At 49.7% G+C, this 25,860-nt stretch overlaps 1 protein-coding gene across 1 annotated transcript in view; it reads right to left on the bottom strand.

The window, feature by feature from the left end:
• ELP3 (elongator acetyltransferase complex subunit 3) overlaps positions 1-25,860 on the bottom strand; it is a 298,536-nt gene that overhangs the window by 81,134 nt on the left and 191,542 nt on the right. The window contains exons 10-12 of the mRNA XM_063915039.1: positions 17,782-17,975; positions 7,287-7,377; positions 3,310-3,375 (exon numbers count right to left, since the gene is read on the bottom strand). Coding sequence (XP_063771109.1) covers positions 3,310-3,375; positions 7,287-7,377; positions 17,782-17,975 — 351 coding nt within the window. The remainder of the gene's footprint in view (positions 1-3,309; positions 3,376-7,286; positions 7,378-17,781; positions 17,976-25,860) is intronic.

Here is a 25,860-nt window from a genome sequence, read left to right as displayed (position 1 = left end):
TTTTACCAGGACCCTTGTGCAATGATGCACTGTTTTTAGGAGGTTCCTGACTTGCTCGGATAACTCCCTGGCTTTCTCTTCCGGGAGAAACACCTTTTTCTGGACTGTGTCCAGAATCATCCCTAGGCACAGCAGACGTGTCGTCGGGATCAGCTGCGATTTTGGAATATTTAGAATCCACCCGTGCTGATTGTAGCAGTATCCGAGATAGTGCTACTCCGACCTCCAACTGTTCCCTGGACTATGCCCCTATCAGGAGATCGTCCAAGTAAGGGATAATTAAGACGCCTTTTCTTCGAAGAAGAATCATCAATTCGGCCATTACCTTGGTAAAGACCCCAGGGTGCCGTGGACAATCCAAACGGCAGCGTCTGAAACTGATAGTGACAGTTCTGCACCACGAACCTGAGGTACCCTTAGTGAGAAGGGCAAATTTGGGACATAGAGGTAAGCATCCCTGATGTCCCGGGACACTATATAGTCCCCTTATTCCTGGTTCGTTATCACTGCTCTGAGTGACTTCATCTTAATTTGAACCTTTGTAAGTGTTCAAAAACAAATTTTTTAGAATAAGTCTCACCTAGCCTTCTGGCTTCAGTACCACAATATAGTGTGGAATAATACCCCTTTTCTGTAGTAGGAGGGGTAATTTAATTATCACCTGCTGGGAATACAGCTTGTGAATTTTTTCCCATACTACCTCCTTGTCGGAGGGAGACTTGGTAAAGCAGACTTCAGGAGCCTGCGAAGGGGAAACGTCTCGACATTCCCATCTGTACCCCCGGGATACTACTTGTAGGATCCAGGGGTCCTGTACGGTCTCAGCGCCATGCTGAGAACTTGTCAGACGCGGTGGAACGCTTCTGTTCCTGGGAATGGGCTGCCTGCTGCAGTCTTCTTCCCTTTCCTCTATCCCTGGGCAGATATGATCTTATAGGGACGAGAGGACTGAGGCTGAAAAGACGGTGTCTTTTTCTGCAGAGATGTGACTTAGGGTAAAAAACGGTGGATTTTCCAGCAGTTGCCGTGACCACCAGGTCCGATGGACCGACCCCAAACAAGTCCTCTTCCTGTATACGGCCATACTGTGCCGTTTGGAATCTGCATCACCTGACCACTGTCGTGTCCATAACATCTTCTGGCAGTTATGGACATCGCGTTTATTCATGATGCCAGAGTGCAAATATCCCTCTGTGCATCTCGCATATATAGAAATGCTCTATAGTCAATAAAATACTGTCCCTGTCAAGGGTATCAATATTTTTAGTCAGGGAATCCGACCAAGCCACCCTAGCTCTGCACATCCAGGCTGAGGCGATCGCTGGCCGCAGTATAACACCAGTATGTGTGTATATACTTTTTATTATATTTTCCAGCCTTGTCAGCTGGTCCTTGAGGACGGCCCTATCTATAGACGGTACCGCCACTTGTTTTGATAAGCGTGTGAGCGCCTTATCCACCTTAAAGGGTGTTTCCCAACGCGCCCTAACTTCTGGCGGGAAAGGGTATACCGCCCATAATTTTCTATCGGGGGGAACCCACGCATCATCACACACTTTATTTAATTTATCTGATTCAGGAAAAACTATGGTAGTTTTTTCACATCCCACATAATACCCTCTTTTGTGGTACTTGTAGTATCAGAAATACGTAACACCTTCTTCATTGCCTTTAACGTGTGGCCCTAATAAGGAATACGTTTGTTTATTCACCGTCGACACTGGATTCAGTGTCCCTGTCTGTGTCTGTGTCGACCGACTAAAGTAAACGGGCGTTTTAAAACCCTTGACGGTGTTTTTGAGACGTCTGGACCGTACTAATTGTTTGTCGGCCGTCTCATGTCGTCAACCGACCTTGCAGCGTGTTGACATTATCACGTAATTTCCTAAATAAGCCATCCATTCCGGTGTCGACTCCCTAGAGAGTGACATCACCATTACAGGCAATTGCTCCGCCTCCTCACCAACATCGTCCTCCTACCTGTCGACACACACGTACCGACACACAGCACACACACAGGGAATGCTCTGATAGAGGACAGGACCCACTAGCCCTTTGGAGAGACAGAGGGAGAGTTTGCCAGCACACACCAAAAACGCTATAATTATATAGGGACAACCTTATATAAGTGTTTTCCCTTATAGCATCTTAATATATATATAAGCATATCGCCAAATTAGTGCCCCCCCTCTCTGTTTTAACCCTGTTTCTGTAGTGCAGTGCAGGGGAGAGCCTGGGAGCCTTCCCTCCAGCCTTTCTGTGAGGGAAAATGGCGCTGTGTGCTGAGGAGATAGGCCCCGCCCCTTTTTCGGCGGCCTCGTCTCCCGCTCTTAACGGATTCTGGCAGGGGTTAAATATCTCCATATAGCCTCCGGAGGCTATATGTGAGGTATTTTTAGCCAAAATAGGTATTCATTTGCCTCCCAGGGCGCCCCCCTCCCAGCGCCCTGCACCCTCAGTGACTGCCGTGTGAAGTGTGCTGAGAGGAAAATGGCGCACAGCTGCAGTGCTGTGCGCTACCTTTAGAAGACTGAGGAGTCTTCTGCCGCCGATTCTGGACCTCTTCTTACTTCAGCATCTGCAAGGGGGCCGGCGGCAAGGCTCCGGTGACCATCCAGGCTGTACCTGTGATCGTCCCTCTGGAGCTGATGTCCAGTAGCCAAGAAGCCAATCCATCCTGCACGCAGGTGAGTTCACTTCTTCTCCCCTAAGTCCCTCGTTGCAGTGATCCTGTTGCCAGCAGGACTCACTGTAAAATAAAAAACCTAAGCTAAACTTTCCTAAGCAGCTCTTTAGGAGAGCCACCTAGATTGCACCCTTCTCGGCCGGGCACAAAAATCTAACTGGCTTGGAGGAGGGTCATAGGGGGAGGAGCCAGTGCACACCACCTGATCCTAAAGCTTTACTTTTTGTGCCCTGTCTCCTGCGGAGCCGCTATTCCCCATGGTCCTTTCAGGAACCCCAGCATCCACTAGGACGATAGAGAAATATAAATCTCTCTCTCACTCTCTCTCTATATATATATATATATATATTTATTTTGCCTTATAACAATTGCCCCTTTAAAAAAAATGTCCAAGATCAAACTGCATACCGCCGCTGGTTACAGTGGTGCTGATAATTCTAGGCCTGTAAGTGGCTATTGACCTATAGAGAGGAGGCTGAACCAATATTTAGCTTCTAGAGTCAGTGGGGACTTTGTGCCTCATGTCTCAATGATGTTCCTAGTGAATTGATAGGCCCACACGATTGCTGCCTCCATTGTACGTAGGGTCAGGTACACTATAAGGGCCTTGGGTACAGTCTCACCTGATACGGTCGGACTTTGTGGTGAATTTCCTGTATTCCCACTTCCCTTGTCCGGACATCACGGCTCTGTGTACGTGTAAAACACAACAGACAGATGAGTGTAAATGGACATGTCATCAGGATGGATACACCAAAGCCAGTACATATATATGTCTGTATACCAATACCAGCAGCTCAGTGATCCCCTCTGCCACCTTAGTGATCCACCTGGAGATACCGGCCTCCCCTGCCGACACAGTAATGCCCCTCTGTACAGACCCCCCTGCTGCACCACTAATACCCTCTGGGTAACAGACCCACCCTGTCACCTCAGTATTCCCCCCTCTGGGTAACAGACCCACCCTGTCGCCTCAGTATTACCCCCCCCCCCCCCCTCTGGGTAACAGACCCACCCTGTCACCTCAGTATCCCCCCCCCCCCCCCCCTCTGGGTAACAGACCCACCCTGTCACCTCAGTATCCCCCCCCCCCCCCTCTGGGTAACAGACCCACCCTGTCACCTCAGTATCCCCCCCCCCCCCTCTGGGTAACAGACCCACCCTGTCACCTCAGTATTTCCCCCCCCCCCTCTGGGTAACAGACCCACCCTGTCATCTCAGTATCCCCCCCCCTCTGGGTAACAGACCCACCCTGTCACCTGAGTATTCCTCCCCCTCTGGGTAACAGACCCACCCTGTCACCTCAGTATTCCCTCCCTCCGGGTTACAGACCCACCCTGTCACCTCAGTATTCCCCCCCTCCGGGTTACAGACCCACCCTGTCACCTCAGTATTCCCCCCCTCTGGGTAACAGACCCACCCTGTCACCTCAGTATTCTGGGTAACAGACCCACCCTGTCACCTCAGTATCCCCCCCCCCCCCCCTCTGGGTAACAGACCCACCCTGTCACCTCAGTATTCTGGGTAACAGACCCACCCTGTCACCTCAGTATCCCCCCCCCCCCCCTCTGGGTAACAGACCCACCCTGTCACCTCAGTATTCACCTCTTACAATCTCACCTCTCAGGTAGTATAATAACTAGACACACTACTCCTGACACTGCTACTCCTGTCTACTCACTGCACCATAAGAGCACACACCACCAGCCACAACACAGCAATCTGATGCACTTGGCGTACTGAAGACTTCACGTTTCCCCGATTCTCTACTGAAAAAGTTACCACCACCTCTGCAGGGTACAGCCTCACACATGGCACCTGCTGCGTTACCACCCCCTCTGCAGGGTACACCCTCACACATGGCACCTGCTGCGTTACCACAGGGTACACCCTCACACATGGCACCTGCTGCGTTACCACCACCTCTGCAGGGTACAGCCTCACACATGGCACCTGCTGCGTTACCACCACCTCTGCAGGGTACACCCTCACACATGGCACCTGCTGCGTTACCACCACCTCTGCAGGGTACAGCCTCACACATGGCACCTGCTGTGTTACCACCACCTCTGCAGGGTACACCCTCACACATGGCACCTGCTGCGTTACCACCACCTCTGCAGGGTACAGCCTCACACATGGCACCTGCTGCGTTACCACCACCTCTGCAGGGTACAGCCTCACACATGGCACCTGCTGCGTTACCACCACCTCTGCAGGGTATACCCTCACACATGGCACCTGCTGCGTTACCTCCACCTCTGCAGGGTACAGCCTCACACATGGCACCTGCTGCGTTACCACCATCTCTGCAGGGTATACCCTCACACATGGCACCAGCTGCGTTACCACCACCTCTGCAGGGTATACCCTCACACATGGCACCTGCTGCGTTACCACCACCTCTGCAGGGTACAGCCTCACACATGGCACCTGCTGGGTTTCCACCACCTCTGCAGGGTACAGCCTCACACATGGCACCTGCTGGGTTTCCACCACCTCTGCAGGGTACACCCTCACACATGGCACCTGCTGCGTTACCACCACCTCTGCAGGGTACAGCCTCACACATGGCACCTGCTGCGTTACCACCACCTCTGCAGGGTACACCCTCACACATGGCACCTGCTGCGTTACCACCACCTCTGCAGGGTACACCCTCACACATGGCACCTGCTGCGTTACCACCACCTCTGCAGGGTACAGCCTCACACATGGCACCTGCTGCGTTACCACCACCTCTGCAGGGTATACCCTCACACATGGCACCTGCTGCGTTACCACCATCTCAGCAGGGTACACCCTCACACATGGCACCTGCTGCGTTACCACCACCTCTGCAGGGTATACCCTCACACATGGCACCTGCTGCGTTACCACCATCTCAGCAGGGTACAGCCTCACACATGGCACCTGCTGCGTTACCACCACCTCTGCAGGGTACAGCCTCACACACGGCACCTGCTGCGTTACCGCCACCTCTGCAGGGTACACCCTCACACATGGCACCTGCTGCGTTACCACCACCTCTGCAGGGTACACCCTCACACATGGCACCTGCTGCGTTACCACCACCTCTGCAGGGTATACCCTCACACATGGCACCTGCTGCGTTACCACCATCTCAGCAGGGTACAGCCTCACACGCGGCACCTGCTGCGTTACCGCCACCTCTGCAGGGTACACCCTCACACATGGCACCTGCTGCGTTACCACCACCTCTGCAGGGTACACCCTCACACATGGCACCTGCTGCGTTACCACCACCTCTGCAGGGTATACCCTCACACATGGCACCTGCTGCGTTACCACCATCTCAGCAGGGTACAGCCTCACACACGGCACCTGCTGCGTTACCACCACCTCTGCAGGGTACACCCTCACACATGGCACCTGCTGCGTTACCACCATCTCAGCAGGGTACAGCCTCACACATGGCACCTGCTGCGTTACCACCGCCTCAGCAGGGTACAGCCTCACACATGGCACCTGCTGCGTTACCACCGCCTCTGCAGGGTACACCCTCACACATGGCACCTGCTGCGTTACCACCACCTCTGCAGGGTACAACCTCACACATGGCACCTGCTGCGTTACCACCATCTCTGCAGGGTACACCCTCGCACATGGCACCTGCTGCGTTACCACCACCTCTGCAGGGTACAGCCTCACACATGGCACCTGCTGCGTTACCACCACCTCTGCAGGGTACAGCCTCACACATGGCACCTGCTGCGTTACCACCATCTCTGCAGGGTACACCCTCACACATGGCACCTGCTGCGTTACCACCACCTCTGCAGGGTACAGCCTCACACATGGCACCTGCTGCGTTACCACCATCTCTGCAGGGTACACCCTCACACATGGCACCTGCTGCGTTACCACCACCTCTGCAGGGTACAGCCTCACACATAGCACCTGCTGCGTTACCACCACCTCTGCAGGGTACACCCTCACACATGGCACCTGCTGCTTTACCACCACCTCTGCAGGGTACAGCCTCACACATGGCACCTGCTGCGTTACCACCACCTCTGCAGGGTACACCCTCACACATGGCACCTGCTGCTTTACCACCACCTCTGCAGGGTACAGCCTCACACATGGCACCTGCTGCGTTACCACCACCTCTGCAGGGTACACCCTCACACATGGCACCTGCTGCGTTACCACCGCCTCTGCAGGGTACACCCTCACACATAGCACCTGCTGCGTTACCACCACCTCTGCAGGGTACAGCCTCACACATGGCACCTGCTGTGTTACCACCATCTCTGCAGAGTACACCCTCACACATGGCACCTGCTGCGTTACCACCATCTCTGCAGGCTACAGCCTCACACGTGGCCTCCTCTGCACATTACCATTTTCTGCATTTAGCAAGCTGAATAATAAAAGCAGGAAACAGTCTGTCTAGGCGAGTTACTATAGATGATGGTAAATAATCATTACTCCCTGCCATAAGGGTAAATTGGCAACCTACGCCCGATTAGAAAGTACAGAATATTACACCCCACGGGCCTGTGTACGTCTAGTTATACAGCTGTATACGGCCTGTACGACAGTCGTTTAGCAGGGATCTCTCTGAACGTCTTACCTCTGTACCCAGATCCTTCATCCGGGCTAGCGCCAGCTCCCGCAGATTGCCATGCTCCACCCCAGAGCTGACCAGCGGCATCGGAATGTCTCTGAAAGTGAGAAAGAGATTATACTACTCGCACCGAGGACACCACTTCAGTAAATACTCCTGGTACATTATAACGTGCGGTCTCTGCTGTATTACAGGATAACTAACCGCTGCAGTAACTTACCCGTCCCCTACACCCTCTGTGGTCATGACAATGCAACCTATCATTTCCCTAGAAACTAATGACATCACTGAGGCATGAGACACTGGTTACCCCTAGTACTAGGTGCAGTGATTGGTGCATTCTTCTGTAACACTCGCTCAGGCAATGTATAACAAACTGCCCTGACTACAATGCAAGTAATGATATCGTTATAGGAAACGGGCTGTAATAAATGAGTCTCTTCAGAAGAACGTCTCCTCGGGGGATCAGTCTCTCTTTCAGGAGGAACCAACATACATAACATGTATTGTCTTTGCAGTAACATAGGAGGCTCCTGGACACATCTCCTGAGGTCATCACCTCTGCGGCCAAACCCCACTTAAAAGTTCACAGACCTCCACACCTAGACTTTCATTCATCTGTTCTAGTACGAGACTCCAATGTTCTAAGCTTTCACTTCAGCTGCTAGACCTAGGAAGCCAGCACTATACATATAACTTCATATCACACTCTCTCTACTGTTCCTTTCAGCCACGCTTATACATCAGCAGGCTCGGGAGATTATTATATGTATATAATGCAGAGCAACTTATTGTGTTATCCAAGCCCAGCAATGTTCTGGCTATAAACACAGAGTAACAAATAGAAGGAAAAACAGTACTTAGTGAAAGTTACAAGAGGGTACGCAAAAGCCATTAAAGCCCTCTGGAGGTGGAGGATTCCGTCCAACAGCGGTGGCACTGCAACACATGGCTACACCTTGGCATATGCAAGATTCCAGCAACGTCAATCACCCCGCACAGACAGGGTCCCGGTTTTCAAAGACTTAAACATGGGCACAGCTATTAAAGTGACAGAGAGCCTTGGACCCCCTAGAAGATGAGAGACAGCCCCATTAGCGCAGAGAACCGCCATCCGTCACGCTTTGTAGATGAACCACTCCAGGGGACACTTGTAGTGTAAGACACCACGTTCAAGGAGCGAGGAGGCTTTGAACATCTGGGCGACACAGAAGGATCTGACAGCCCTAATGGAGTGGAGAGGGCTACAGCTGGGACTAATTACAGATCTGTCTCATTTCATACGACTTGAATTTCAAAGGACCTCTTACCAAGGGGCTGTTGTAGGTGAGGAAAAATAAGAATTTACTCACCGGTAATTCTATTTCTCGTAGTCCGTAGTGGATGCTGGGAACTCCGTAAGGACCATGGGGAATAGACGGGCTCCGCAGGAGACTGGGCACTCTAAAGAAAAGATTAGGTACTAACTGGTGTGCACTGGCTCCTCCCTCTATGCCCCTCCTCCAGACCTCAGTTAGGGAAACTGTGCCCGGAAGAGCTGACATTACAAGGAAAGGATATTTTGAATCCCGGGTAAGACTCATACCAGCCACACCAATCACACCGTATAACTCGTGATAAACTTACCCAGTTAACAGTATGAACAACAACTGAGCCTCACTCAACAGATGGCTCATAACAATAACCCTTATTTAAGCAATAACTATATACACGTATTGCAGAAAGTCCGCACTTGGGACGGGCGCCCAGCACCCACTACGGACTACGAGAAATAGAATTACCGGTGAGTAAATTCTTATTTTCTCTGACGTCCTAGTGGATGCTGGGAACTCTGTAAGGACCATGGGGATTATACCAAAGGTCCCAAACGGGCGGGAGAGTGCGGATGACTCTGCAGCACCGAATGGGCAAACACCAGGTCCTCCTCAGCCAGGGTATCAAACTTGTAGAACTTTGCAAAGGTGTTTGAACCCGACCAAGTAGCCGCTGGGCAAAGCTGTAAAGCCGAGACCCCTCGGGCAGCCGCCCAAAAAGAGCCCACCTTCCTTGTGGAATGGGCTTTTACTGATTTTGGATGCGGCAATCCAGCCGCAGAATGAGCCAGCTGAATCGTGCTACAGATCCAGCGAGCAATAGTCTGCTTTGAAGCAGGAGCACCCAGCTTGTTGGGTGCATGCAGGATAAACAGCAAGTCAGTCTTCCTGACTCCAGCCGTTCTGGAAACATATTTTCAAAGCCCTGACTACGTCCAGCAACTTGGAGTCCTCCAAGTCCCGAGTAGCCGCAGGCACCACAATAGGTTGGTTCAAATGAAACGATGATACCACCTTTGGGAGAAATTGGGGACGAGTCCTCAATTCTGCCCTGTCCATATGGAAGATAAGATATGGGCTTTTACATGACAAAGCCGCCAATTCCGACACACGCCTAGCCGATGCTAAGGCCAACAGCATGACCACTTTCCACGTGAGATACTTTAGTTCCACGGTCTTAAGTGGCTCGAACCAGTGGGATTTCAGGAAATCCAACACAACGTTAAGATCCCAGGGTGCCACTGGTGGCACAAAAGGGGGCTGAATATGCAGCACTCCCTTAACAAACGTCTGAACCTCAGGCAGTGAAGCCAGTTCATTTTGAAAGAAAATGGATAGGGCCGAAATCTGGACCTTTATGGACCCCAATTTTAGGCCCATAGTCACCCCTGACTGTAGGAAGTGCAGGAATCGACCCAGCTGGAATTCCTCTGTAGGGGCCGTCCTGGCCTCACACCAAGCAACATATTTTTGCCATATACGGTGATAATGTTTTGCTGTCACGTCCTTCCTAGCCTTAATCAGCGTAGGAATAACTTCATCCAGAATGCCTTTTTCTGCTAGGATCCGGCGTTCAACCGCCATGCCGTCAAACGCAGCCGCGGTAAGTCTTGGAACAGACAGGGCCCTTGTTGCAGCAGGTCCTGTCTGAGAGGCAGAGGCCATGGGTCCTCTGTGCGCATTTCTTGCAGTTCCGGGTACCAAGTCCTTCTTGGCCAATCCGGAACAATGAGTATTGTTCTTATTCCTCTCTTTCTTACTATTCTCAGTACCTTGGGTATGAGAGGAAGAGGAGGAAACACATATACCGACTGGTACACCCACGGTGTCACTAGGGCGTCCACAGCTATCGCCTGAGGGTCCCTTGACCTGGCGCAATATCTTTTTAGCTTTTTGTTGAGGCGGGACGCCATCATGTCCACCTGCGGCAGTTCCCATCGGTTTGCAATCTGTGTGAAGACTTCTTGATGAAGTCCCCACTCTCCCGGGTGGAGGTTGTGTCTGCTGAGGAAGTCTGCTTCCCAGTTGTCCACTCCCGGAATGAACACTGCTGACAGTGCTTGCACGTGATTCTCCGCCCACCGAAGAATCTTTGTGGCTTCCGCCATTGCCATCCTGCTTCTTGTGCCGCCCTGGCGGTTTACATGGGCGACCGCCGTGATGTTGTCTGACTGAATCAGCACTGGCCGGTTTCGAAGCAGGGGCTCTGCTTGACTCAGGGCGTTGTAAATGGCCCTTAGTTCCAGTATATTTATGTGTAGAGAAGTCTCCAGACTTGACCACAGCCCTTGGAAGTTTCTTCCCCGAGTGACTGCCCCCCATCCTCGGAGGCTTGCATCCGTGGTCACCAGGACCCAGTCCTGTATGCCGAACCTGCGGCCCTCGAGAAGGTGAGCACTCTGCAGCCACCACAGAAGAGACACCCTGGCCCTTGGGGACAGGGTGATCAGCCGATGCATCTGAAGATGCGATCCGGACCACTTGTCCAACAGATCCCACTGAAAGATCCTTGCATGGAACCTGCCGAAGGGAATGGCTTCGTATGAAGCCACCATCTTTCCCAGGACTCGCGTGCAGTGATGCACCGATACCTGTTTTGGTTTCAGGAGGTCCCTGACCAGAGATGCTAATTCCTGGGCCTTCTCCACCGGGAGAAACACCTTCTTCTGTTCTGTGTCCAGAATCATGCCCAGGAAAAGCAGACGTGTCGTAGGAATCAGCTGCGACTTTGGAACATTCAGAATCCAGCCGTGCTGTTGCAGCACTTCCTGAGAGAGTGCTACGCTGATCAACAACTGCTCTCTTGACCTCGCCTTTATGAGGAGATCGTCCAAGTACGGGATAACTATAACTCCCTTCTTCCGAAGGAGTATCATCATTTCGGCCATTACCTTGGTAAATATCCTCGGTGCCGTGGACAGGCCAAACGGCAACGTCTGGAACTGGTAATGACAGTCCTGTACCACAAACCAGAGGTACTCCTGGTGAAGTGGGTAAATGGGGACATGCAAGTAAGCATCCTTGATGTCCAGCGACACCATAAAATCCCCCTCTTCCAGGCTTGCAATAACCGCTCTGAGCGATTCCATTTTGAACTTGAACTTCTTTATATAAGTGTTCAAGGACTTTAAATTCAGAATGGGTCTCACCGAACCGTCCGGTTTCGGTACCACAAACATTGTGGAATAGTAACCCCTTCCCTGTTGAAGGAGGGGGACCCTGATAATCACTTGCTGGAGGTACAGCTTCTGAATTGCCGCCAGTACTGCCTCCCTTTCCATGGGGGAAGCTGGCAAGGCTGATTTGAGGTAACGGCGGGGAGGAGTCGCTTCGAATTCCAGCTTGTATCCCTGAGATACAATTTGTACAGCCCAGAGATCCACCTGTGAGCGAACCCACTGGTTGCTGAAGTTTCGGAGACGCGCCCCCACCGCACCTGGCTCCGCCTGTGGAGCCCCAACGTCATGCGGTGGACTTAGTGGAAGCAGGGGAGGACTTTTGTTCCTGGGAACTGGCTGCATGGTGCAGCTTCTTACCTCTACCCCTGCCTCTGGCAAGAAAGGATGCGCCCCTGACCCTCTTGCCTTTCTGAGAACGAAAGGACTGCATTTGATAATACGGTGCTTTCTTAGGCTGTGAGGAAACCTGAGGCAAGAAAGTCGACTTTCCAGCTGTCGCTGTGGACACGAGGTCCGATAGACCGTCCCCAAACAATTCCTCACCCTTATAAGGCAAAACCTCCATGTGTTTTTTAGAATCAGCATCTCCTGTCCATTGCCGAGTCCATAAGACCCTCCTGGCAGAAATGGACATAGCATTAATTCTAGAGCCCAGCAGGCAAATGTCCCTCTGAGCATCCCGCATATATAAGACGACGTCTTTTATATGGCCCAGGGTTAGCAAAACAGTATCCCTGTCGAGGGAATCTATGATGTCTTACAGATTATCTGTCCATGCTGCTACAGCACTACACATCCAGGCTGAAGCAATAGCAGGTTTCAGTAGAGTACCAGAGTGTGTATACACTGACTTCAGGATAGCTTCCTGCTTTCTATCCGCAGGCTCCTTTAGGGCGGCCGTATCCTGAGACGGCAGGGCCACCTTTTTAGATAAGCGTGTCAGCGCCTTGTCCACCCTAGGGGATGTTTCCCAACGTAACCTGTCCGTTGGCGGGAAAGGGTACGCCATCAGTAACCTCTTAGAAATCACTAGTTTCTTATCAGGGGAACTCCACGCCTCTTCACATAATTCATTTAATTCATCAGATGGGGGAAAAGTCACTGGCTGCTTTTTCTCCCCAAACATATAAACCCTCTTGGTATTAACAGGGTTAATCTCAGAAATGTGTAATACATCTTTTATTGCAATAATCATGTATCGGATGGCCTTGGTCATTTTAGACTGTAAATGTGCCTCATCATCGTCGACACTGGAGTCGGACTCCGTGTCGACATCTGTGTCAACCATCTGAGATAGAGGGCGTTTATGAGCCCCTGACGGTTTCTGAGTCGCCTGGGCAGGCGCGGGCTGAGACCCCGGCTGTCCCAAGGCTGCAGCGTCATCAAACCTTTTATGTAAGGAGCTTACATTGTCGTTTAAGACCTTCCACATATCCATCCAATCAGGTGTCGGCCCCGACGGGGGCGACACCACACTTATCTGCCCTTGCTCCGCGTCCACGTAACCCTCCTCATCAAACATGTCGACACAGCCGTACCGACACACCGCACACACACAGGGAATGCTCAGACTGAGGACAGGACCCCACAAAGTCCTTTGGGGAGACAGAGAGAGAGTATGCCAGCACACACCACAGCGCTATATAACACAGGGATTTTCACTTATAATAAGTGATTACCCAATAGCTGCTTTATATGTCTTATTTGCGCCTAAATTTATGTGCCCCCCCTCTCTTTTTTACCCTTCTTGTACCTGTATACTGCAGGGGAGAGCCTGGGGAGCTGCTTCCAGTGGAGCTGTGAAGAGAAAATGGCGCTGGTGTGCTGAGGAAGAAGGCCCCGCCCCCTCAGTGGCGGGCTTCTGTCCCGCTTTCTGTGTAAAAAAATGGCGGGGGTTTTTACATATATACAGTGCCAAACTGTATATATATATTTTTATTGCCAAAAGGTACTTCAATTGCTGCCCAGGGCGCCCCCCCCCCAGCGCCCTGCACCCTACAGTGACCGGAGTGTGTAAGTGTGCTGGGAGCAATGGCGCAGAGCTGCGGTGCTGTGCGCTACCTTAAATGAAGACAGGAGTCTTCTGCCGCCGATTTCGTCGTCTTCAAGCTTCTGTTCTTCTGGCTCTGCGAGGGGGACGGCGGCATGGCTCCGGGAATGGACGATCGAGGACAGGTGCCTGTGTTCGAACCCTCTGGAGCTAATGGTGTCCAGTAGCCTAAGAAGCACAAGCTAGCTGCACGCAGGTAGGTTTGCTTCTCTCCCCTCAGTCCCTCGTAGCAGTGAGTCTGTTGCCAGCAGATCTCACTGAAAATAAAAAACCTAATAAATACTTTCTTTACTAGTAAGCTCAGGAGAGCCCACTAGGAGCACCCAGCTCTGGCCGGGCACAGATTCTAACTGAGGTCTGGAGGAGGGGCATAGAGGGAGGAGCCAGTGCACACCAGATAGTACCTAATCTTTTCTTTAGAGTGCCCAGTCTCCTGCGGAGCCCGTCTATTCTCCATGGTCCTTACGGAGTTCCCAGCATCCACTAGGACGTCAGAGAAATAACAATGAATGAATATCGCTTTGAGGACATGAAGAACGGTGCGTACAGAGAGGGGACGGCGTAGCCCTATATTACTTCCGGGGATATTATTTAACTAAAACATGTTGGAATTGAAGGGGTCAATCAGAAGCAAGAGTTAAGAGGACTCCCCTACACATGGCTATGGTGTAGGATGCAGGAGAAAGGGGCGGAGGACCCTGCCCTTTCTCCCACCTACAGGTGACTAAAGCGGACACAACACCTACAGTAAGGGGCTCTGTGGGCGACACGGCGGGCTGAATATTGGATCAGGCCACATATCATAGCTGAGAGAAGGGCCTTTTATTGATATTGCTGCACAAAGGATGGAGAAATGTTGGTCGTCATGGCCACTGAGAAAAGGGCACTGGTCTGGAAGGATCCTGATGAGGAGAGAGTGAGGTGCTGCCGCCATGCGACAGCCGACAATAGGATATTCCCATTCCAGCACAGGTACAACCGGTAAGGGAAATTGGCCCACAAGGTGTCACCCTATGGAGAGAGAACAATCGTCTGGAAAGGACACGGAGTTTTCTGCACAGTCAGCACTGTCCAAGTCCAACTGTGTCTGCTGGGTCCAATCATTTCATATAGAATTCTCTCTCACACTAGCCGTAGTGGGGTCTGAACTGCCGCTATGTAATCGCTCTTACTGATGTGTAATCACAGTTCCCAGGGAATTTCAGGGTGAATACAAACATGTACTACACTTGTAATCTGAACTAAATCTTGTGTGCGGAACATGAGACGTTCCTGGGTGTAAGCGAGCAGGGCCTCCGGCCTCACACATCTCATTTGGAAAGAACACGTCCTGAGCCCTGGGATACAGAGAAATGGGATTGTAAAGACGTAACCTTCTATGTACAGGTAGCCAGGCCGCTTCTAGAATATCGAGACGGCGGCACAGGTCACAGAACTCATTTGCTGCTACATAGTACGGACACGACGGGGGAACATACTGTACATTTGTAGACAATTTAATACATTTATAATAAAATAAAAAGTTTGGGGGATATAAAAAGTTATTGAAAGTAAAGTGGAGCAGATAAAACAATGCCTGCTGGTCACACCATGTACTGTGTGGCCCGGAACACGCAAGCAAGGACTAGGTCAGATATCCATGATATGACGGTACACAGACTAAGGATGGGCCACTTGTCCTAGGAGAGCGGATGGGAGAGGTGGACGGTCGTTGTCTCCCTCTAGGTCCTGATGTCACCACACAAGGGAGGGGACGGGCGCACAGCAATCACAGGCATAGGAACCAAGACAGACGTGGGGTATAGGAGGAACTACCCCCTGCTTTAAGATTTACTCTTTAGATATAATATATTAGCAGTGCCAAGTTTTTTTTTTTTTTTTTTTAACCAATAGCTATTCTCCCGATTTTATCTTTATAATTGTAAAGTTTAACATTAGTTCTTGCTAATCCTCCAATCAGATAAACCGCTGAATCCACATTGCAGCGCTTTGTTTATCCTTAATGCCTGTCGCTATCCACGGCTCCGCTGTCATAGGAATGTGATTCAGGAAACACAATTTACTATTCAGATAATGAACTTAATGGATTTATCTGCCGCAGCATTACTCCGTGTACAATGTGAGTCCATGCAAAAGAGCCGTCAATATCTTCTTTAATATCAGCAGAAATGTGTGTGCGTATCCCCCTAACCCACCCCACTGTAACACCCGTGGGTATAAGGTGTGATATACGTTAGTAAGATGGAAGCGATGACACCTAAGAAACAGCTATTTGCTAAAGTGTTTTACTGCATGGTCACCACGATATTGCTTTACAGCACAGTGCGCAATTTATGGCACCTATACGGCAATAAGCAGATGTTATCACCAACGACAGACTGAGGAATCGCAGCCGGAGGACTCGCACATCACTTTACGTAACAAGGATCTGCGGCCACAGAAAACCGCTGGCGGGAGGCCTCACTGATCTTCCCCTGCACTCACCTGGGAGATGGATCTAGCTGTAGAAAATAAATCCCGTTAAACGACCCGATCATCCGTATTTCACGTCTATGCCCCAGTGACAGGTGCTGCGGAGGGACAGTCACTCAGGCTCTATCTATCCCAGTATATAGAGGCAGGCTCAGCGTCTGTAACATCATCATCTACTATACATCCCCTTCTCCCTAAGCTCACACACTCTCACATCTGTATATAAGGGATCTCACACCGGTGACTCCCAACCAGGCTCATGCTATGCCAATCACGGAACACTGTAACACAGGGGTATTCTACATGTGGCCCTCTAACTGCTGTAGAACTAAACAACCCAGCATGTCCTGACAGTTTTGCTGTTAGGGAACACTAAGTTTGTCAGGGCATGCTGGGACATTTAGTTCCACAGCAGCTACTGTAGAAGGGTTGCATCCTGCATGTTGTATTATGGGCCATCGCTATTATTTGAAGTTTAAATGAAACAAATTAACTGTATGTCTGCAATTACTTCAGATTACTCCTACATAGGACATATTCTGCAGTCATTTGTTGCTACGCGGGAATACACGTTGTCACGTGTTATCTAAGCATCATAAAGGCACCAGGCTGTAATTTGGAACAAATGCTACAATCCACCGACCAAAGCCTCAGAAACGCACCGGGGAGTGATGACCACACTGTGATCACTGAGAGATTTATGGCACTGTGTTCAGAACAACCTAACTACAACTTGCAATGGTCGATACAATGACTGAACTCTAAAATCTTGGGCAACTCTTACCACCAACTTCAGAAACACTACCAACTATCACCCCATTCCAAGTCACTAGTATATAGCGCTCTACACCCATGCAGGAGATAAATGTAGAAGCAGCAACAGATTGCCACAGACGGAAAAGCAGATTTCCTAATCCCTGAGGACCTCTTCCAGCATCTTCACAGTTAAATGTTAGAGACGGTAGACTGAGGAAAGTAAGAACGGATAAGTAATTCATTTATCCATGTATGGCCATTGTCCCCAACGCTCAGTCTATTCTGGAGCATAAAATGTATTTGTTTAATGGTCTGATCGCTATTGGCTCTCAGGAATCCAATAGTCTCTTTTGTTCAGCCTGTGGTTCACAGCAAGGTCATACATTCTCCTGTCAGATCGCCGCTGTGTGTGCGCGTGACATGTGACAGGGCCACCGCAGCGTTCTCTCCTACGTTCAGCCAAGTGCAGAACTAACCTTTCCCACTGATAATGGCAAGGAAATATTGGCATCATTAAAACCCCTGGACTGCGCGGAAGTGGGCAGCTTGCGGGAGACTGGTACACTTTTTGGAAGTCTAAGTGAGCCCTACAAAACCTGGCAAACCCCCCCCCGTACAATCCGGGAGGAGCGTCAAGCACTGACACAATGCAGGGTAGGCTGTATACATGTATTATGACTGGCTCTGCCCTTATTAAACGCAGTAAACAGCACTATATATTATCAGCTTACCTCTGTACACGGTAAACTCTTGTCCACGGAGGAACAAGTGCCAGAATTCTAGCCACAAGATCTACTAGAGTGCTCGGAGAATAACTTCGATATCTCCCAGTTTTCCAGAGTTCATACAATCCGGTTCCTCGGATGACGAGCGTCGGATAGAGCTTCATCCCGTCTGGCCGGAAAGCCGGGTTTTCAAAAAACTCCTGCAAAAATAAAGCAGTTGCATTCATACTGTACAGCTGGGTGCACACTGTATGTCTGGGTACACACCGTACAGCTTGGTGCACACTGTCCAATTTTTACTTGAGATGCAATGAGCTAACGATCTGCCCTTGATTCATGAATACACACTTGCAATCCTACTATTGATCTGCGCTGACTGGTCGGAAAGATCACATGTCGCTGCACAGGCCACACAGGTATCAGAGGTCAGAGTGTACAATGTCTGTACTAAAATGTATCTCGTCTTGAGCTCAAGCTTGGAAGATCCAACCGTGCAATCAGAACAACTTATCGCAGAAAAATGGAGATTGTACAAGCAGATACATTACACAATTCTCCATCAGATCATACAATTCCCTGCTGATTGCACAGACAATTGTACATTGGGGGTAATTCAGACCTGATCGCTAGCAAGTAATTTTTGCACTGCTGCGATCAGATAGTCGCCGACCATAGGGGAGTGTATTGTAGTTTTGCAAGTGTACGATCGCATGTGTAGCAGAGCTGTACAAACAGATTTTGTGCAGTCTCTGCGCAGCCTGGGACTTACTCAACCGCTGCGATCACATCAGCCTGTCCGGGACCGGAAATGACGTCAGACACCCTCCCTGCAAACGCATGGACACGCCTGCGTTTTTTCAGACACTCCCAGAAAAAAGTCAGTTGCCACCCACAAATGCCTTCTTCCTGTCAATCTCCTTGCGATCGCCGGTGTGAACGGATCCATCGCACAAACCCATCGCTGAGCGGCAATCCGGTTTGTACCCGTGCAACGAATCTGCGCATTGCGGTGCATACGCATGCACAGTTTGGACCTGATCGCCCGCTGTGCGAAAACGCACAGCAGCGTCCAGGTCTGAATTACCCCCACTGTGTACCCAGCTTTTACGATGAACGAAACTTATCCTACAGGCGTGTACAATAAGGGAAAGATTACTGTTATGTTGACATTACGGTTATGTTATCCGTCATTTTGACGACCGCTTGTCGTTGCGATGAACACGTCTTTGGTTCCGACTTGAACCCAGGATGCATTTGGAATGCAGCGTGTACAATAACGGGACCAGGCAGCATTAAGTTACAGATACCACAATAGGTTAAAATCTGATTTATGGGAAGCAAAAACCGCTACAACCCAAAGTTTGCAGAGCACATCATCCTCCAATCATAACAGATCAAACCATCATTTCCTATCTACTGACGGGCAACGGCGAACGCACAGGCCATTTATTATCAGCTGACGGTGCTGTTAATGTGTCAGTCAGGTTTATAGCTATACAGTCATAAATTATCCTGTAATCGGGACTCGGCCTGTGATGTTCACATTTACCCGCAGGGACGCACAGCTCGATTACAGAGTCCCTGGCCGGCGATTACACTATAGGTGCTGGCGCGTCGCACTGACTCCCATGAATAAATATAATAGCATGCCATCTTGAAAACTAACAAATTCTAGAGATAAAATCTAAGCATAAATAATGGGAAAGAAATGCTGTTTGTAGTGAGACTCTAAAGACAAATGAATCACATTATCTATTCCTGAGGGGACGACGGCGCAGACGCACAAGCAGGATGAACAAAGGTGAAACGCGTCAAATAAAGTCAAAGCTTTCTCTGCTACAGGAGAGTACTAACAAATACATCATGATGAACATTTAGTCAGAAAGTCATAATATTACAGGATATCCCTGTATCCCGAAATCAAGTAAGGTCACTTACTTCCCCCAATCATACATATTCATTTAACAAACAGAGATGTATGGCCTCATTATAATACTGTACACCTCCCAATATCTGGTTGCTCCCCATTTATGCTCAGAACACCCTGATTGATACCTCACAACATTCCTGACTGGAAAACAGGGACAAGATAGGCCACGCCCCAGATCCACCCCAACCTACAACCCAATAGGCCAGCGTTAGTGCCCGGCAAGGAAGCAAGTCCCTACTTGCCCCCCAACATCAGGAAAAAGCGACAGGCGGGAATTACGCTCTACTATCGAGGTATACACGCCACAAGTGGCAGAAAGTACCTCTACTCCGACCAGCTTCTTCCACCTCACAGGACAGAGATCTGATGATGGGGATTACTACATTACAGGACCACTGAAAGAATAGGTCTGTGCCACATTGTGTCTAGAACAAGGCAACAGGCGCTAGAGACACAGATCTGTGTTATCCATCCGCACAGTGTAGAGTTGTGTCTGCCACCTCTTTGCCCGTTACTGGAAATACATTTGTGGACTCGGTCATATCCTCAAACCTAATGATCTACCCAGCCCACGTCTCGGGTCATCAGGCCAAAACCTCCAAACCATTATAGTGAAAGAGGATCAACACCCCTGGTGGAAGACGTCTCGGAGAAATCAAAGGAATTACGGGGAAGAGAGAACAAATAATGGCCCAAATGTATTAAACCTTAAAAAGTGATAAAGTGGAGACGGATAAAGAGGGATAAAGTACTAACCAATCAGCTCCTAACTGCCATGTCACCGGATGTGTTTGAAAAATGACAGTTAGGAGCTGATTGGCTGGTACTTTCTCTCTCTTTATCCGTCTCCACTTCATAACTTTTTACGGCTTAATACATTTGGGCCAATGAGCTGTACCGATCAGTGGCCTACAGGAACGATAGCTTATATACAGCCAAAGTTCTAGTCTGTGCTGGTCTCCTTGGGCACCCACGTGTCCTATATAGACGTTATGGTAAGAACTTACCGTTGATAACGTGATTTCTCTCATGTCCACAGGTATCCACAGGATAACATTGGGATATGCCGGAGCGACAGCGGAAATGGCACCAACACGGTCACGAGCTTTCTGGCCTCCCAGGATGCATCGGGGCTTCACCATATAATCCCGCCCACTGACTCAGTCAAATCAGTTCTTTCCACAGCAATTAGGCAGGAGCATCAGGTAGAAACCTATTCAGGCGATAACAACACACATGCACACCCTTCCATACAAGAGGGAAGAGGTTTAGTGATTGTCAAGATCCTCAAATCAGGTGCGTCAGGGTGGGATCCCTGTGGATACCTGTGGACATAAGAGAAATCACGTTATCAATGGTAAGTTCTTACCATAACGTATATTTCTCTGGCTGCGTCCACAGGTTATCCACAGGATAACATTGGGATACCCAAAGCCCTTTTTAGTGGTGGGGACGCTCCTGATTACACAGGAGAACCTTTCGACCGAATTCTGCGTCACGAGAGGCAAAAGTATCCAAGGCATAATGTCTGATGAATGTGTTTATGGAAGACCATGTGGCTGCCTTACAAATCTGTTCTGCTGAAGCACCATGTTGTGCTGTCCATGAGGGACCCACCTTACGTGTAGAGTGAGCAGTGACATTAGCCGGAGTAGGGAGATCAGCACGAGAATAGGCTTCTGATATTACCATTCGGAGCCATCTTGCCAGCGTCTGTTTACTAGCAGGCCATCCTCTTCTATGAAATCCGTAGAGGATGAAGAGAGAATCTGTTTTTCTGATGGCACTAGTACGATCTAGGTAGAATCTTAATGCTCGGACTACGTCCAGCGACGATTATCCTGCAGAAAGTCCCGATACCTGAAAAGCTGGGACTACGATCTCTTCGTTAAGGTGAAACTTTGACACCACCTTCGGAAGATAACCAGATCTAGTTCTGAGAACTGCTTTATCTGGAAAAAAAACTTAGGAAAGGAGACTCACGACAGTGCTCCTAAATCTGATACTCTTCTAGCTGAGGCCATTGCCAGTAGAAAGAGTACTTTAGCCTTTAACCATTTAAGATCTGCTCTCTTAAGTGGTTCAAACGGAGGTCCCTGAAGGAATTTAAGAACTAGATTCAAATCCCAGGGAGCTGCAGGAGGAACAAATGGAGGTTGAATATGTACAACTCCCTGAAAGAAAGTACGTACATCCTGTAAGTCAGCAATCTTTCGCTGAAACCATACAATTAATGCTGATACTTGAATTCTCAAGGAAGCTACCTTCAATCCTTTATCCAATCCTGCTTGAAGAAAATCCAGAATCCTGGATACTTTAAAAGATCTTGGATTCAAACTTTTGTTCACTACACCAATGAATATAAGCTTGCCATATTCGATGATAAACACGAGCTGAAGGCTTTCTTGCTCTAAGCATAGTTTGAATTACTTGTTTTGAAAATCCTCTAGCTTCCAAGATAGAGATTTCAACAGCCACGCCGTAAAAGACAGACAATCCAGATGGCTGTAACAAGGACCCTGCATTAGCAGATCTGGACGTTGAGGGAGAAGAATTGGTGCTTCCACGGACATCCGTAGTAGATCTGTGTACCAATGCCTTCTTGGCCAAGCTGGAGCTATGATTATGGCTCCATTTGCTTGCTTTATTTTCCTCACTACTCTGGGTAACAGTGAGATTGGAGGGAACAGATATGCCAGATGAAACTTCCATTTCACTGACAGTGCGTCTACAAGGACCGCTCCAGGATCCGTTGTTCTTGATCCGTACCTCGGAACTTTGTTGTTTAGACGAGACGCCATGAGGTCTATCTCTGGTAAACCCCATCTGTTCACTATTGTCTGAAACACTTCTGGGTGTAATGCCCATTCGGTTTCCTGAATGGTGTGTCGACTGAGAAAATCCTCTTCCCACTTCAGTACACCTGGAACAAACACTGCTGACAATGCTGGAAGATGGAGTTCTGCCCATCTTAGTATGGGAGTTACTTCCTCCATCAATCTTTTGCTGTGCGTTCCTCCCTGATGATTGAGGTACACTACTGCTGTTGCATTGTCTGAGCGGATCTGGACCGGTCTTCCTTGCAGACTGTCCTTTGCCTGAACTAGAGCCATAAAAATGGCCCTTATTTCCAACAGATTTATTGGCAGACGACTTTCCCTTATGGTCCATTTTCCCTGGAACCAAAGGCTTTCGAGTACCGCTCCCCAGCCTTGAAGACTGGCATCTGTTGTCAGGACTTGCCATTCCTTTATCCAAAAGGGTCTCCCCTTGTTTAAATGGTCTGTCTGTAGCCACCACGCTAGAGACCTTTTTACATTTACTGGAAACTTTATCATCTGCTTTTTTATTGTCTGATGATTTCCGTTCCATTTGGACAGAATAAGGTGCTGTAGTGGTCTGGAGTGGAATTGCGCATATTCCACCATGTCGAAGGTTGACACCATCAGACCCAACAGTCGCATTGCTGCATGGACTGAAATTGTCTGAGTGTGCAACGCTTCTTGAGTCATGACCTGCACCGTGACTATCTTTTTCTCTGGTAAGAAAACTCTCCGTAGACCGGAATCCAATATGGCCCCCAAATGAACAATCCGCTGTGACGGATTCAGAGACAACTTTTCCCAATTTATGAGCCACCCGTGTCTCTGTAAACAAACTACTGTCTGTTGAAGATGGCTCAAAAGTACCGTATATACTCGAGTATAAGCCGACTTTTTCAGCACTTTGTTTTGTGCTGAAAAAGCCACCTCGGCTTATACTCGAGTCAGTGCACAGTGACAGGGAGTGCAGTGTGACAGGGAGTGCAGTGTGAAGGAGGGACACAGAGCACACAGCGCGCGGCTCTCCTGTGTCCCTCCTGCATCTCCGGCGGCAGCGGCGGGTCTATCAAAGGAAGTACCCGTTCGTGACCTCTGATCACGAACCGGCACTTCCTTTAATAGACCCGCCGCGGCCGCCGGAGATGCAGGAGGGACACAGGAGAGCCGCGCGCTGTGCGCTCCGTGTCCCTCCGTCAGAAGACAGCGCGGGATCGACGGAGGGGTAAGTAACAGCACTGGGGGAGCATATTTGGCACTTGGGGAGGGGGCATATCTGGCAGCAGCATGAGGGGCATATCTGGCAGCAGCATGAGGGGCATATCTGGCAGCAGCCATGGCCGTCTCAACAGCAGTGTAGGCCCCTGGGCACAGCAATGCACTGGGCCCCCTACCCATCCTCCAGCGGTAGGGGTGGGGGTTGCTATCAGCGGCAGCTGTGATGTCCCGCGGGTGGTAGGGAGTGTTCTATCTTCCACTCAGCATGTAGGACCTGGAGAAATAATTTCTGCTAATTACTTCTTTACTGCACAAATGGGGCGGGAAGGAGAACACTAAACTGTAGATGGGGGCATTGGGCTGAATGAAGGGGACCTGGTACATGACTTCCAGGGTGGTAGGGGGTGTTTAATATGTAGGCGAGGGGTAGATAGTGGAGTGGGCTTAATATTTATAATTTTCCAGTGGGAGTGCAGCTTGCTTGACTGCAGATATCTCAAGTTCCTGAAAATATATTTCTTAGCTTTGAATGGGATAAAACAACTAGAGAGTCCCACCTTTCAGAAGGTTCTGGGAACTTGGGGATCAGATTTCAGGAGCCAGAGCAATCCACCATCGAAAATCTAAAACTACATATCTGGCGTGTGGAGCTGGAGCAGGGACCGGCTGCTGGAAGGCTGATATCTCTGGTTCTGGGCATAGTAGAAACAAGCAGCCAGTGTCCTCCGAAAGGGAAGAGTCCCAGGTTTTGGATTATACCCTCAGAAAAATTCAGAGTCAGACAGAACCCTCGATATCTGGCTGGGAATAGCAATTAACAGGCTCGTATTGGGACCACTGCCTTAAAGTCGGATATCTCCGGTACCCCAGGGCCGATTTTTCAAAAATCTGGTACTCCTGGAAAGAGGGGACCCTCAGCTATCAGCCTAGGGCCCTTATACTCCTGGGGCCCTTGGGCAAGAGCCCATTGAGCCCATACGAAAAGACGGCCCTGGCAGCAGCATGAGGGGCATATCTGGCAGCAGCATGAGGGCATATCTTGCACATCTGACACTGTGGGGCATATTTGGCAGCATGAGGGCATATTTGGCACATCAGGCACTGTGGGGGCATATCTGGCACTGTGGGGGCATATCTGGCAGTATGAGGGCATATCTGGCACTGAGGGCTGTGTACGGCTAGAGCTGCATTTCCCACCCTAGGCTTATACTCGAGTCAATAAGTTTTCCCAGGATTTTGTGGTAAAATTAGGTGCCTCGGTTTATATTCGGGTCGACTTATACTCGAGTATATACGGTAACTCCTGCGAATGTGCTAGGATTAACAGGTCGTCGAGGTATGGAAATATTCTTATCCCCTGCTTGCGGAGATAAGCTGCCATAACCACCATCATTTTGGTAAACACCCTGGGTGCTGTTGCTAGCCCGAAGGGCAAGGTTTGGAACTGAAAATGTTCCTGGAGGATGGCAAACCTGAGGTAACATTGATGAGACCTTGCTATAGGCACATGTAAGTAAGCATCCTGTATATCCAGAGATACCATGTAATCTCCCAGTTCCATAGCCAACATTATGGAGCGTAATGTCTCCATGTGCAACCTTGGAATCCAAATGTATTTGTTTAACATTTTGAGATTGAGAGTTGGTCGGAATGACCCATATGGCTTCTGAATCAAAAATAGATTGGAGTAAAAACCCTGTCCCCTTTGTGATGGAGGTACTGGAACAATCACACCCGGCTGAAGCAATTTTTGGACTGCTTCTTGCAGGGCATTGGCCTTCGACTCTATACGAGAAACGGTGCAAAAAAATCTTTGAGGAGTCTGCCTCCTGAATGGGAACCCATAACCCTGAGATACCACCTTCTGCACCCACGCATCTGTCGTCGACTGTTGCCATATGTGTGCAAAATGAAGGAGTCGGCCCCCAACCCTGGAATCCTCCAGGCGGAGGCCCGTCTCTTCAGGTTGATGGTTTCTGTTCAGGCTTGGAAGCTGGCTTTCTACTAGCCCATTGCTTCCTACCCCTGGCTGATCTATTGAACTGGGGTTGCTTAGACTCCTCTTTAGCTTTCGTTTTGCCTTGCCATCGAAATGGCCGAAACTTTGAACACCTAAGT

Source organism: Pseudophryne corroboree, chromosome 4 (assembly GCF_028390025.1).
Source record: "Pseudophryne corroboree isolate aPseCor3 chromosome 4, aPseCor3.hap2, whole genome shotgun sequence".
NCBI lineage: Eukaryota > Metazoa > Chordata > Amphibia > Anura > Myobatrachidae > Pseudophryne > Pseudophryne corroboree.
This window is presented reverse-complemented; position numbering and strand designations above follow the sequence as displayed.